Source organism: Arachis ipaensis, chromosome B05 (assembly GCF_000816755.2).
Source record: "Arachis ipaensis cultivar K30076 chromosome B05, Araip1.1, whole genome shotgun sequence".
NCBI lineage: Eukaryota > Viridiplantae > Streptophyta > Magnoliopsida > Fabales > Fabaceae > Arachis > Arachis ipaensis.
The window spans coordinates 147,879,861-147,892,163 of record NC_029789.2 but is presented as its reverse complement, the minus strand read 5'-3'; the positions used below and the strand labels follow the sequence as shown (position 1 = coordinate 147,892,163).

The 12,303-nt window shown below is 32.4% G+C and overlaps 2 protein-coding genes across 2 annotated transcripts; both read right to left on the bottom strand.

Annotated features, from left to right (window-relative positions):
* Window positions 5,898-6,710, bottom strand: LOC107641545. Its single transcript, XM_016345031.1, has one exon. The coding sequence runs from the start codon at window positions 6,708-6,710 to the stop codon at window positions 5,898-5,900; it is 813 nt and encodes a 270-aa protein (XP_016200517.1).
* LOC107641544 (receptor-like protein 12) lies at window positions 7,511-11,639 on the bottom strand. Its single transcript, XM_016345030.2, has 2 exons — window positions 8,179-11,639; window positions 7,511-8,058 (listed from the first exon to the last, which is right to left on the bottom strand). The coding sequence occupies exon 1, from the start codon at window positions 11,516-11,518 to the stop codon at window positions 8,210-8,212; it is 3,309 nt and encodes a 1,102-aa protein (XP_016200516.2). The 5' UTR covers window positions 11,519-11,639; the 3' UTR covers window positions 7,511-8,058; window positions 8,179-8,209.

The window sequence follows — 12,303 nt, the reverse complement described above, 5'->3', positions numbered from 1 at the left end:
ATACTTTATAAAAATTATACTTGGTACAACATGATTTCTCTACAACTTTGCATTGGTATTTTTCCAATGTGTGACTATGGTCAAGTTTGGATAAATAATTTAATTAAGTTACTTTTGAAAAAATAGCTTAAATAATAAATGCTTATACTAAAAATAGTTTATAAATAAGTTATTTTGTGTTTGATTTTTTAGTTTTAAAAGTACTTATTTTAAGAGAAAAGTGATAAAAAGCTTTTTATTATGAGAGAAGTCATTTTTTTAACTTCTCCTTAAGCACTAAAATAGCTTTTTAGAAAGTTGCAATTTTACTTTGAAAATTATACCAGACATTAATACTACACATTTTCATAAGTTAAAAGTTAAAAAAAGTCACTTATGAACCTATCCAAACGGGCCCTATATATAGTATCAAGTGCTATTTCAAAATAATTATGAGTGGCACACATACTTAATCGTAGTTAGGGCTGTGTTTGTTTCTGAAAACAGGACGGGATAGGACAAGACACTGAGAATAAGATAGGATAAGATATTGAAGAATAAAGAGTAAAGACACAAAATTGTATTCTTGTATTCTGTTTGGTGATAAACTAGAACAAATTATTAAAATTCAATTTATTCTCATTTTTTTCATTTAAAAAATTTGAGATGAAAAATATAATAATAAAAAATATAATTATAAAAAATTAATAAAAATAATAAAAGAAAAAATAAAAATAAAGTTGTATCCTTAATAGTATTCTTATGTCCTTTCTGTATCTTAATACCCTGTCTCTATAAATGTGTTTCTATGTTCCTGTTTCGGTGTCCTGTCTCTATAAACAAATGCAGCCTATGTGATTGTTTCAGTGCCTTATAAATGGTGTCTAATTCACTATAACACCGCGTGTTTTGAATGCAACAACTGCGAATTGAAGAAAAGAATTGTAGGTTTTTGGATGCAATAAGGTGATGCATATTATCATTGAGTTGTGTTTAAGATCTTGTCTATGGTGGGCAAGTGATGAACCACAATATGTGAATTGAAGCAGCATGCATGCTGGGAAGCAATGATGAATGCATGGAAGAAGAAGTAAATGATTATGGCTTCAATGGCGTAGGTTTTGGAGATGGATAGAGGGATTCGAACGAGAGATCTATCTAATAAGTGAGCATGCGTTTGCATAGCTCTAGTGTGGGGATTGTGTGTTCTATAATCACTCCAAAATTCATACTAAGATTTTCTTTTTTATAATTACTAACGCTTGATTCTAAAAGAAATTTTAAATGAAAAATAAATAGTTAAAAATGAGATCATCTAACAAATAAAATTAGTAAAAAGCAAATTAAGAGCTTAAAAGAAACATTCGGATTCGATACACCGAATAGTTGTAGATGTTCAAAACAGGGGAAAAAAAAGAGTGGCCATCAGTTCTCTTGTGGCACAATTAATGGTACTTGGTGCTGATTAAGTGTTGACCAACCAACATATGTGTGACACTTGGGTGAAGGATTATGAAAGGTAATAAGTGGTGAGAATGGTAAGCAGCGGATAACTCTTGGAATGTTACTGTGATGACAAAATAAAAAATTGAGTACCGAAAATTGGGCCTTATAATATGGGCTCTGTACCAGACCAACAAAAATATGAAAAACACAAGACTTACGGACAAAAATTAGAAAAAACCAGAGAAAAAAAGTCTTGGATTGTTTTGCCTTTTTTTTTTCTTTAGATGAAGATAATAATCAAATTTACAATATATGATTTTAAAGAAAAAAAAATCCAATTTACAAGCAAGAGGGAAAAAATTAAAAGGAAAAAGAAGAGAAAAATACCTTCTATGATACCTTTTTTATCTGAAATTCTTTCCTTTTTTTTAGTGGTCTTGTAATTTTTTTTTATTTACAAAATTCTAATATTTTTATTAGTATTCATAAACACTAATATATCTTACAAACACTACAAAAAAAACACTCGTTTAAGTACACTTGAAGAGTGTAGTTAAAAAAAAAATGATACCTTAAATAAAAGCTACGTTTTACAATATATGACTTTAAAGAAAAAAAAATCCAATTTACAAGTAAGAGGAAAAAAATTAAAAAGAAAAAGAAGAGGAAAATACCTTCTATGATATCTTTTATGTCTGAAACTCTTTCCTTTTTTTAATGGTCTTGTAATGTTTTTTTTTTTTACAAAATTCTAATATTTTTATTAGTATTCATAAACACTAATATATCTTACAAACACTACAAGAAAAACACTCATTTAAGTATACTTAAAGAGTGTAGTCAAAAATAAAGAAAAAATGATGTCTTAGACAAAAGCTACGCTTTTCAGACTATAAAGACGCTTTAGTGAGAAATGCTTATTCTGCCGTTGCCTATTCTTAAAGACTACGCTTTTTTGTGCTAAAAACTATACTTTTGGCGTTTGAAAATAGGGTTCACTTTTCAAGTAATGCTGTTTGAGACCAAAAGCTACGCTTTTCAGCTTCCATGCTTACTAGAATACATTACACTTATCCTTGCTACTACATCACCTTTAAAGCGTAGCAACATTGTATACCATAACTACTCTATATAAGTGTAACCTTAAATTCCTCATTATTTTTTTTTATTTTGTGTATATATATAATATTCTAATAATTTTTTGTACAATATAATATTTAATAATATGATTACATATATAATTCTGTATTTTTAATTAAATGAGTTAAATCTTATAAAATAAAAATAAATACACAATTATACTAAATTAAAAAATATTCTAGCAAAGCATAGTAAATACATTCTAAAGATTCACAAGCATTACAATTATAAAATAAAAAATTAAAATAATTAATTAATGAGAAAAAAAAATTCAAATATTAAACTATTACGGATAAGCTCCTCAAACACAAAAGATAAGAAATAATTTTGAATCAAAGTAGCTGTAGATAAGAGTTGCAACTAAACAAAACAAAACGGAGATTCCATAGCCTTTTATTTAGGCTAAACAATAAAAATGCATTATCAAGAAAGATAAATATTATGAAAAAAGTTATAATTTAGAATTAAATTTCAGCACATTACATATTATGAATATGAGAATGATCCAAAGAAGATAAGCAATAAAGGCAAGAAAAAGACCAGATTAATAGAAGAATCTCATACCCAATAGATCTACCAAAAGTAGTTTATCATCATCATTGATACAAAATATATGGAGGAAATAGCCAAAATCGTCCCTGAAAGATATCCGATCTCCATTTTGGTTCTCGAAAGAGATAAAGTTAATCGAAATCGTCCTCGAAAGATACACGATTGGTTACGTTAATCCTTGCGTCAGTTAAATGATGACGTGGGGGCTAATACCACGTGTTACAAGATGATTGATTGACGTGTCAGCTCAGTGACACCTGACATGCCACGTGTCAGGTCAGTGACACCTGGCATGCCACTTATCATATCAGTGACACGTGGCATGCCACGTGACACTTGATATGTAAAAAAGTTATTTATAATCAAAATAGTTTTTGAAAGTTCAAACATAAGTCATTTTCATCCCTAAAATTTTAAAAATTAATTAAATTAGTCCTTATATAATTTTTTTTATTTTTTCTTGATAATATTAAATTTAAAATATTTTTTGATACTACTAATTTTAATATCTTGATAATTTAAAATATTTTTTGATACTACTAATTTTAATAGAAATGTAATTGACAATCAAAAAATTAGTAATTGTATATTTTATTTTTTATTTTTATTCAATAAAATTATCTCTCTCCTTTAATTCTTGTCAAAATCTCTCTTATTCTTTTCTATTCTAAAACCTTTTTCTTACATTATTACATTTTGCTGGAATATATATATACTCAAAATAAAAATGTATATATTTGTTAACCTAAACAAAGTTATATGCTCAAAATCAAAATTTATGTATGTTAACCTAAATGAAAGTAATACCGTAATGAAAAAAAAAAGATGTATAAGTTTTTATTAACTTTGTTTAGGTTAACATACATAAATTTTAATTTTGAGCATATAACTTTGTTTAGGTTAACAAATACATACATTTCAATTTTGAGTATATATATATTCCAGTAAAATATAGTAATGTAACAAAAAAAGGTTTTAGAATAGAAAAGAATAAGAGAGATTTTGAGAAGAATTAAAAGAGAGAGATAATTTTATGAAGAAAAAATATAAAAAATTATTTAAGAACTAGTTTGACTATTTTTTTAAATTTGAGGGATGAAAATGACTTACGTCTGAACTTTCAAAGACTATTTTGACTAATAGAAAACTTTTTTATATGTCAAGTGACACGTAGCATGCCACATGTTACTAACCTGCCACGTGGCGTGTCACGTCATCATCCAATTAACGGAAGGACTAATTTGACTAACAGTTTATCTTTAAGGGACTAATTTGATTAAAAAAAATCATTCGAGGACGAAAATGAAGATCGCGTGATCTTTCAGGGACGAATTTGAAAATTAACCCTTTGTTCTTATTAGACAAGTCGTACTCATTCATCATATTGTCGAATGAAATTTTAATAAGATTATATCAACGTTTGAATTAAACAATAAATGAATTATCAGTCTATGCATCAATATTCTTTTCTTCTTCTTTTTTTTCTTTTTTTTTTCTTTCATTTTTTTTTTAATTTTTATCTCTAGAATGATTAGAGAATACCACCAACATAAAATAATTAGACCGAATTAAAGATAAATAAAAGAGCAATTGCAGGTATTCGAGAGAAAAAAAAAAGATAACAAATAAAAATTTAATAAAGTTTATAGTTTTCAACAATTTTTTTTAATTATTAGTTGGATTTTTTCATTACTTATTTGAACATTAACGCTTTTAAAATTGTTAAAATGTATGTGCGTAAAAATTAATTTTTTTTTAATTGTAAGTTGTAACACATCTAAAATTATTAAGTTATACAAAAAATATTTTTGAAATATATCCAAAATCATAAATCTAAAATTTAAATTCAAACATTAAAAATAAAATTAATTTTTTATATCTTATTCGATAAAAACTCATCTAATATTTCTCTTTTTTTAATAGTTAGATTTTTGGTTACTTATTTGAATATTAATGTTTTTAAAATTATTAAAATGTATGTTCGTAAACATTTGTTTTTGTTTTCAATTGTAACACATTTAAAATTATTAAGTGATATACAAAATATTTCTAAAACACATCTAAAATTATAATTAGAAAATTAAATTTAAATGTTAAATATAAAATTAATTTTTTTATATCTTATTTGATAAAAACTCATCTAAATTAATAAAAATTTATATTTTTTTTTTTTTCATTACGGTATTACTTTAATTTAAAACAGAGAAAAACAGAGTTCTTGTGGCTTAGGCATATGCAAGAGCGAATGTGAAATAAATGGTATGCAATCAAATGCACTTCCCAAAATCCAAACAACTATAGCTAGCAAAGAATTCAGGGATATGATTGTATCAAAAATCATTTGAACTAAGATTCAGGTACCTGAGATGCTGCAATTCTCCGCTATTTAAGAGAACGACTTTTCTTTTAACACAGATCAGCCACATGTTGATTTCAGTTGTTGAAAATTTTGACTATAGCTAAAATCAAATATTCCAATATAACAGTTCGCTCCTAGAATCGTAATTTCCTAATTATGCCAAAATTAAAACTGCATGTTGGTGTTAATTATCTAGAAGAAAAATTAAAGTGGAATTGTTCATTAAGCATTGCATCATTAGAACTGAAAAGAAAATGATTAACGCCACTCAAGCCCTAGATCATTACATCACATGAAATGATGAAAATCCATATCCAAATCCAGATAAGAATTGAAAGAGTAAAAGCTACTATCATTAGCAAGGAATCTCGGTCATATACTACTCTAATCAAACCATGCATGCATTACCTCATTACTAATCTCAGAAATCAAAGGCGCCACACGAGTTCTTCTTCTTGTTAACCTTCTTCTTGGACTTGCAAGAATCTTGGCTCTTACCGGCTTCATGTCCATGGATCATACCATGCAGCTCCAAACCAATGAGGTAGCAAAGATAAGTATCAATGGTGATGAACATAGTCTTCTCATCCGTATACACGTTGTACAAATACCACCAGGTTTCTTCATCGTACCAGTCCAGCTTCTTTTCCGGCCTCACCACGTCAAAGTGCTTCCCCAGCACTGTTTTCGCCAACTTGTCAAGATCGTACCGCCACAGATCCACCTTCTCCCCTACCTCCTTCAGCCCTTCCACCGCCATCGCCCTAAGGTCCAACGCCTTCTTCAGCTCGATCCCGTGGTGCTTCTCCAGCTTTGCCTTCACCTTTTCGATCTCCATTCCCACCGCGATAACCCTAGGGTTGGCGAAGAAGTCGCGAAGGGGCCTAGGGCTTTGCTTTGCGTTGTACCGGTCAGCTTGTTCGGGAAGAGGGTAGAGGAGGCAGTGAGAGCCAACACAGAGGGAGATGAAGTCGTAGCTGTGGTCCTCGACGCCGCGCTTGGTGTACTTGGTAAATTGGTGCTCGGCGGTTACGCCAACGATGACCGGGGTGTTTTTGGGAGTGGACTTGAGGAGGTTGGTGAGCCACTTGGAGAGCGTTTGGGGAGAGGTAGTGTTGATGCAGAGGATGCGTTGGTCGTCGGCATAAACGGTGTAAGGGTAATGGCGGTAAGTGAAGTCGTAAGTCTCGACTTCGGTGATCATGCTGGGTTCAATGCTGATCTCGAGAACCATTATTGTTAGTGGTTGCTGCTACTCTGTGTGAGAGAGAGATATCGAGAGTGTGTGGAAAGAAGAATGAAAACGGTTACGAGGTGGATTGGAATGCGTTATTAAGGAGAGGGACGCAAATATGATTCTGTTATAACAAATGCAGTGACGCGCATTAAGTTGCTTGATGGTTGTTGCAAGTCACGCCCGTCGTTCCGTTGCCTTCTTTTGATTCTGTTACAAATCGTAGTTAGGTGATTGTTTCCGTGCCTTATAAATGGTGTCTAATTTCCCATAAAATGAGTATGCATGAACCTTCGGAAATTGCTTTCAGGCGTCTTGGTTCTAATAGGTCCTCAAATGTGTTCACTGTTCACTATAACACAGCGTGTTTTGGATGCAACAACTGCGAATTGAAGAAAAGAATTGTAGGTTTTTGGATGCAATAAGGTGATGAATATTATCATTGAGTTGTGTTTAATTAAGATCTTGTCTATAGTGGGCAAGTGATGAACCACAACATGTGAAATTGAAGTAGCATGCATGCTGGGAAGCAATGATGAATGCATGGAAGAAGTAAATGATTATGGCTTCAATGGTGTAGGTTTTGGAGATGGATAGGAGGGATTCGAACAAGAGATCTACAATAAGTGTGCATTTGCATAGCTCTACTGTGGGGATTGTGTGTCCTATAATCACTTCAAAATTCATACTAAGATTTTCTTTTCTATAATTATTAACGTTTGATTCTAAAAGAAATTTTAAGTGAAAAATAAATAGTTGAAAATGATATCATCCAACAAATAAAATTGGTAAAAAGCAACTAATAGTTGTACATGTCCAAAACAGAGGAAAAAACAAAGTTCTTGCGACTTAGGTATAAAATTGGTAAAAAGCAACTAAATGGTATGCAATCAAATGCACCAAAATTCAAAACAACTATGTCACATGAAGATGCATCTGAAACAATGATTGCTTAACATCATGCCATCTTCCTACTTAGCTGAATTCAGTTAAGCCATATTGAGCTGCTAATCAAGCTTTTCAAGAAAAATTCATTACTATGCAAAAATGATTTGATGACTATTATCCCATGAAAGATATAAAATAGATATCATATTCTCTTTCTAAACCAAATATATCACAACATTGATTGGTAACTGGTAGTTACCAATTCACAAATACAAACTGATATATTAATAAGTAACACTCGCTAGTACTTAGTTACAAATACACAAACTCATTTTATTTACTTTTAAAGTTTCACACACTCACTTCATGAACGACTAATTAGTTTTATTCATCATTTGAAAGTACTGCTGCTTTATTTGCTTCCTGACTAAAATGATGTGGGCACATGGTCGCCGATCCACTATCAGTGAAAAGATAAGAAATCATTAACATCATTCAAAGTCCATAGGTTGAACAATATTTCATATCAACAAAAATTGAAATAAGATCAACTTGAAATAAATAAAAAAGAAGGTATTACCTATCAAGCTAGTAGTTGCTGCGTGCATTTATCACCACCGTTGCCACCTTGACATAACTTTTTCTGTTATGTTATTCAAGAACCGGAAGTAAGCATGTCTCCATGAGCGGTTGAAGAGGATAGTGCCAAAGATCCCCCAGAATCCGACAAAGAATCCCAATCCCATGCTTGCAAAGAATGCTTGAATAAAACCATCATGCTCATCTTGGGTTCTAACCACAGATTCTTGATGCGGTTCTTTTACAAAACACAGCTTTTCAAGAGGTAGCCCACAAAGACCTTGATTTTCTTCGTAGCTTGAGGCATTGAAACTCTGCAACTGTGTGCCAGTTGGAATTTGTCCAGACAAATTATTATGTGATAGATCCAACACAGAGAGAAAATTAATTTGTGCAAGACTAGAAGGAATGGAGCCAAACAAATGGTTTCTTGACAAATCAAGAGACTCCAATGATAACAACCTTCCAATTCCTGAAGGAATTTTTCCTGTCAAGTTATTTCTTGATAAATTCAATGAAACTAGCTCCACCAAATTCTCAAGCTCTGATGGAATGTCTCCGGACAAGTGATTACTCGAGAGATCAATACCTTTTAGAAGCAGCTTATCATTCTCAAATATGTGTTCTACACCTTTCCACATCAACAAAGCAATTATATCATAATTATACAGATACGTTCCACGAGTTTGGTTGACAGTATAAGAATGATCATAATAGGAATCTGTTAGTAACCTATCTTGGGTGGTCATTGCAGTGAAGTTAATGAAACATTTGGGAATTGGGCCCCACAGATGATTAACCGAGAGATCCAAGAAGCGAATGCCATTTAGAAAACAAAGAGATGATGGTATACTTCCAAAAAAGTGATTTTTCCGCAAGCTTAACATTTCCAGTTGTTGTAAGCCGCTTCCAATCCAAGAAGGAATGATTCCTGATAGTTTGTTCTCTCCTGCATCCAGCATCACTAAATTTTTGCAATGCTTCATCGAGAAAGGAAGCTCCCCCGTCAAGCTATTGTTTCTCAATATCAATACACGAAGCTCAACAACTGATCCCATTGAAGTGGGGACTTGTCCAGAAAAATTATTGTTACTCACATCTATATAAGCTAATGATTTAAAATTCTCCCAACAATCAGGGATTTGACCAGATAAATAATTGTTTGAAATATCTAATTGGCCTAATCTTTCAGCTGTATCATTGGCACATACAAATGAAGTAACATCTGAAAATTTATTGTTGGACAGATCCAGGGACACAGCTCTTCGTAAAAATAGCGGGATTGAGCCTTCAAATTGATTTGCAGCTAGATTTATAGAAGGATATTCTGTAAGTCTCAATGGAAAATCTGGAATTATTCCAGTGAGATTGTTGTATGAGATGTCCATCGTCTTTAGCCTTGTTGATAGAGCCCAAAACCACTCTGGAGTGATATCCGAAATTCCAGCGTTGGAAATATCAAGTTGGATCAAGTTTTTCTGTGTCTGCAACCATTTTGGAAGATACGGACCCAGCATGCAATGTTGCAAATTTATCACTTGCAACTGAAAAGGTGGAATCCAATCAGGATTAATTTTCAAAACGAATGAGTTGCCAGATAAGTCCAAGACCTTCAAGTTAGACAAATTATAAAAATGAGATTCTGTGATCACACCTTCCAAGGAGTTTGAGTTCATGATCAAAGTCTCCAACTGCAATGGAAAACGAATATCTTCGGGAACCTTTCCATTTAGCTTATTATCGGACAAAAATAATGTTATTAAAGATGGGAATATTGATGTGATGTCAGGCAAGGTTCCGTTGAATTTATTATTGCTGAGATCCAAGTACTGCAGACTTGAGCATCCAGACAAGTGCTGGATTGCAACTGGAAGCTCTCCTATCATATTGTTATAAGACAAGTCTAATGATTCGAGACTACATAGGTTTCCAAATGACTTTGGAATTCCACCTTGTATAGAGTTCGAATTGATGGACAAAGCCTTTAACTGAGATGGCAACCTGATATTGTCAGGTATTTTCCCTCTTAACTGATTACTCGAAAGGACCAACTCTTTTAAAAATGGGAATATTGAAAGGTCATCAGGTATTGAGCCAGTCATCTGGTTATTGACTAAATACAACTCTTGAAGTGAGTGAGTGACACAGCCAGCTGAGAGATTATGAAGAACTGATTCCAAATCTTCAGTCAAATCGCTACCAAACACCTCCAAAGAAGATAAGGTGCATATATTCGCAAAGGATTTGAAATCCCTGGCCCTGATTTGATCATGAGATATGTAAAGCCGCTCAAGTGATTGCATTGTGATGTCAAAATGATTTGATGTGGCAGGTGTGGAACACTCTATGAGGCTGGAATCAAGGTGAAGTTCAACAAGGTTGGAAGTGACATTGGACAACCATTGGAATAACAGGGAAGAAGTGAAGGTGTTATAAGAAAGATCCAAGACTGAAAGAGAATTAGGAAATTTGAACTTGGAAAGTCTTAGTGTTTGTGAAGAGATAAAATGATCTGAAAGTCCACAATCGAATAAGCTGAGTCTTGTTAGTGTGGAGATATTACTGATGGCTTGTATCCAGTTATAAGAATTGTTGAGATTCAATATAGAGGTCAAGCCAAGATGGGTTAAAGAGGTAAGAGTGGATAACCATTGTCCATCATCATTCATTTTGAGAGAACCACCTGTTCTGCCAAGGTAAAGCTCGTGCAAGCTTGAAAGGTTCCCAAGTTGAGATGGTATTGTTCCTTGGAAATCATTTACATCGAGATTAAGATACTCCAACTTGGACAGATTTCCAAGTTGATAAGGGATTGAACCCTCTAAACTATTGGCAAAAAGATTCAAGTATGTTAAATGAGGAAGAGATCCAAATTGAGTTGGAATTCTTCCACCAAAGAGACAAAATGACAAATCAAGATACCTCAAGCTGGTGAGGTTACCAAAGAATTCAGGGATATGGTAATCTTCAAAACCATTGAAACTGAGGTTCAAGTACCTGAGGTGCTGCAATTCCACTAACGAGCTGGGAATCTTACCTCTCAAAGTTCGTTCTAAGTAGGAATATCTCGTTGCGATGTAGTCACCGTGAAGGTCGAGACTGATAACATGGGCAGTGAGGTTGCTGCAGCGAACACCGTTCCAATGGCAGCAATCACGACCCTTCCACGAAGAGAGCATGCCGTAGTCATCAACCACAGCTGCCTTGAAATCCAGCAGTGCTTGCCTCTCCCTCTCTATGCACCCACTCGTAACAACTCCAACATGCAACATCAACACCACGATAACCATAAATATGGCTCCACAGCTCGGATTCCTCGGCATGATTGCGCTCAAACTCATAATTCATCAACAATACAAGCAAGTTGCTTTGACTAGAAATTCTGAAGTGAGTGCAAAACAAGTTCAACAGACTCTGAATTATACATGTCTACTCTTGATATCTACAGCAGGTTTTTTTTTTTACTTTTAACTCTGATTAAATTACGTCGAAGCTGCAATCCTGCAATGCAATCGACCTAGTCAATGGCTTAACCTTGTGGAGTTGCGGTCAACATAATTATTGTAATTATATATATAGGTTTGTACACATGCATGCTGCATCTTATATACTACAAATATATGGAACAAAAGCTAAAAGTTAAAGCATTTTAAGTATAAAAAGAAATTAGTTAATTAGTGTCTTTAAGGTAAACATGCATGCATGATACATCTAAGGCATTGTTTGTTTCATGTCTATGTCCATCAAAGAGATAGACACAGTAATATATGTTTATTGTTTGGTTATTGAAACATAAATTTTTAAAGACATGCTTACACACAAATGACAAATGAACACAATAAACATGTATTTGGTATATTTAAAAAAAGCTAAGACACGAAAAAATGAATATGAACACTAATTTTTATGTCTCTTAGTCAATGTCTTCGTAACCAAACAAATTTAACATTAAATTATCCTTTTGTGTTTATGTCTTTATATATATTTGTATTTATGTCTCAAAATTTTAAAACACTAACCAAACGGAGTCTTATATACTACGAATGTATCTAATATGAAAATAGAAGTCTAATAATAAAATATAATTTTTATTTTTTTATTTTTAATTTATAAATTTATATTAAAC

Bases quoted from the DNA above. Each gene is read 5' to 3' on its own strand.
- LOC107641545 (XM_016345031.1), bottom strand. From the start codon at position 6,710: ATGGTTCTCGAGATCAGCATTGAACCCAGCATGATCACCGAAGTCGAG.
- LOC107641544 (XM_016345030.2), bottom strand. From the start codon at position 11,518: ATGAGTTTGAGCGCAATCATGCCGAGGAATCCGAGCTGTGGAGCCATA.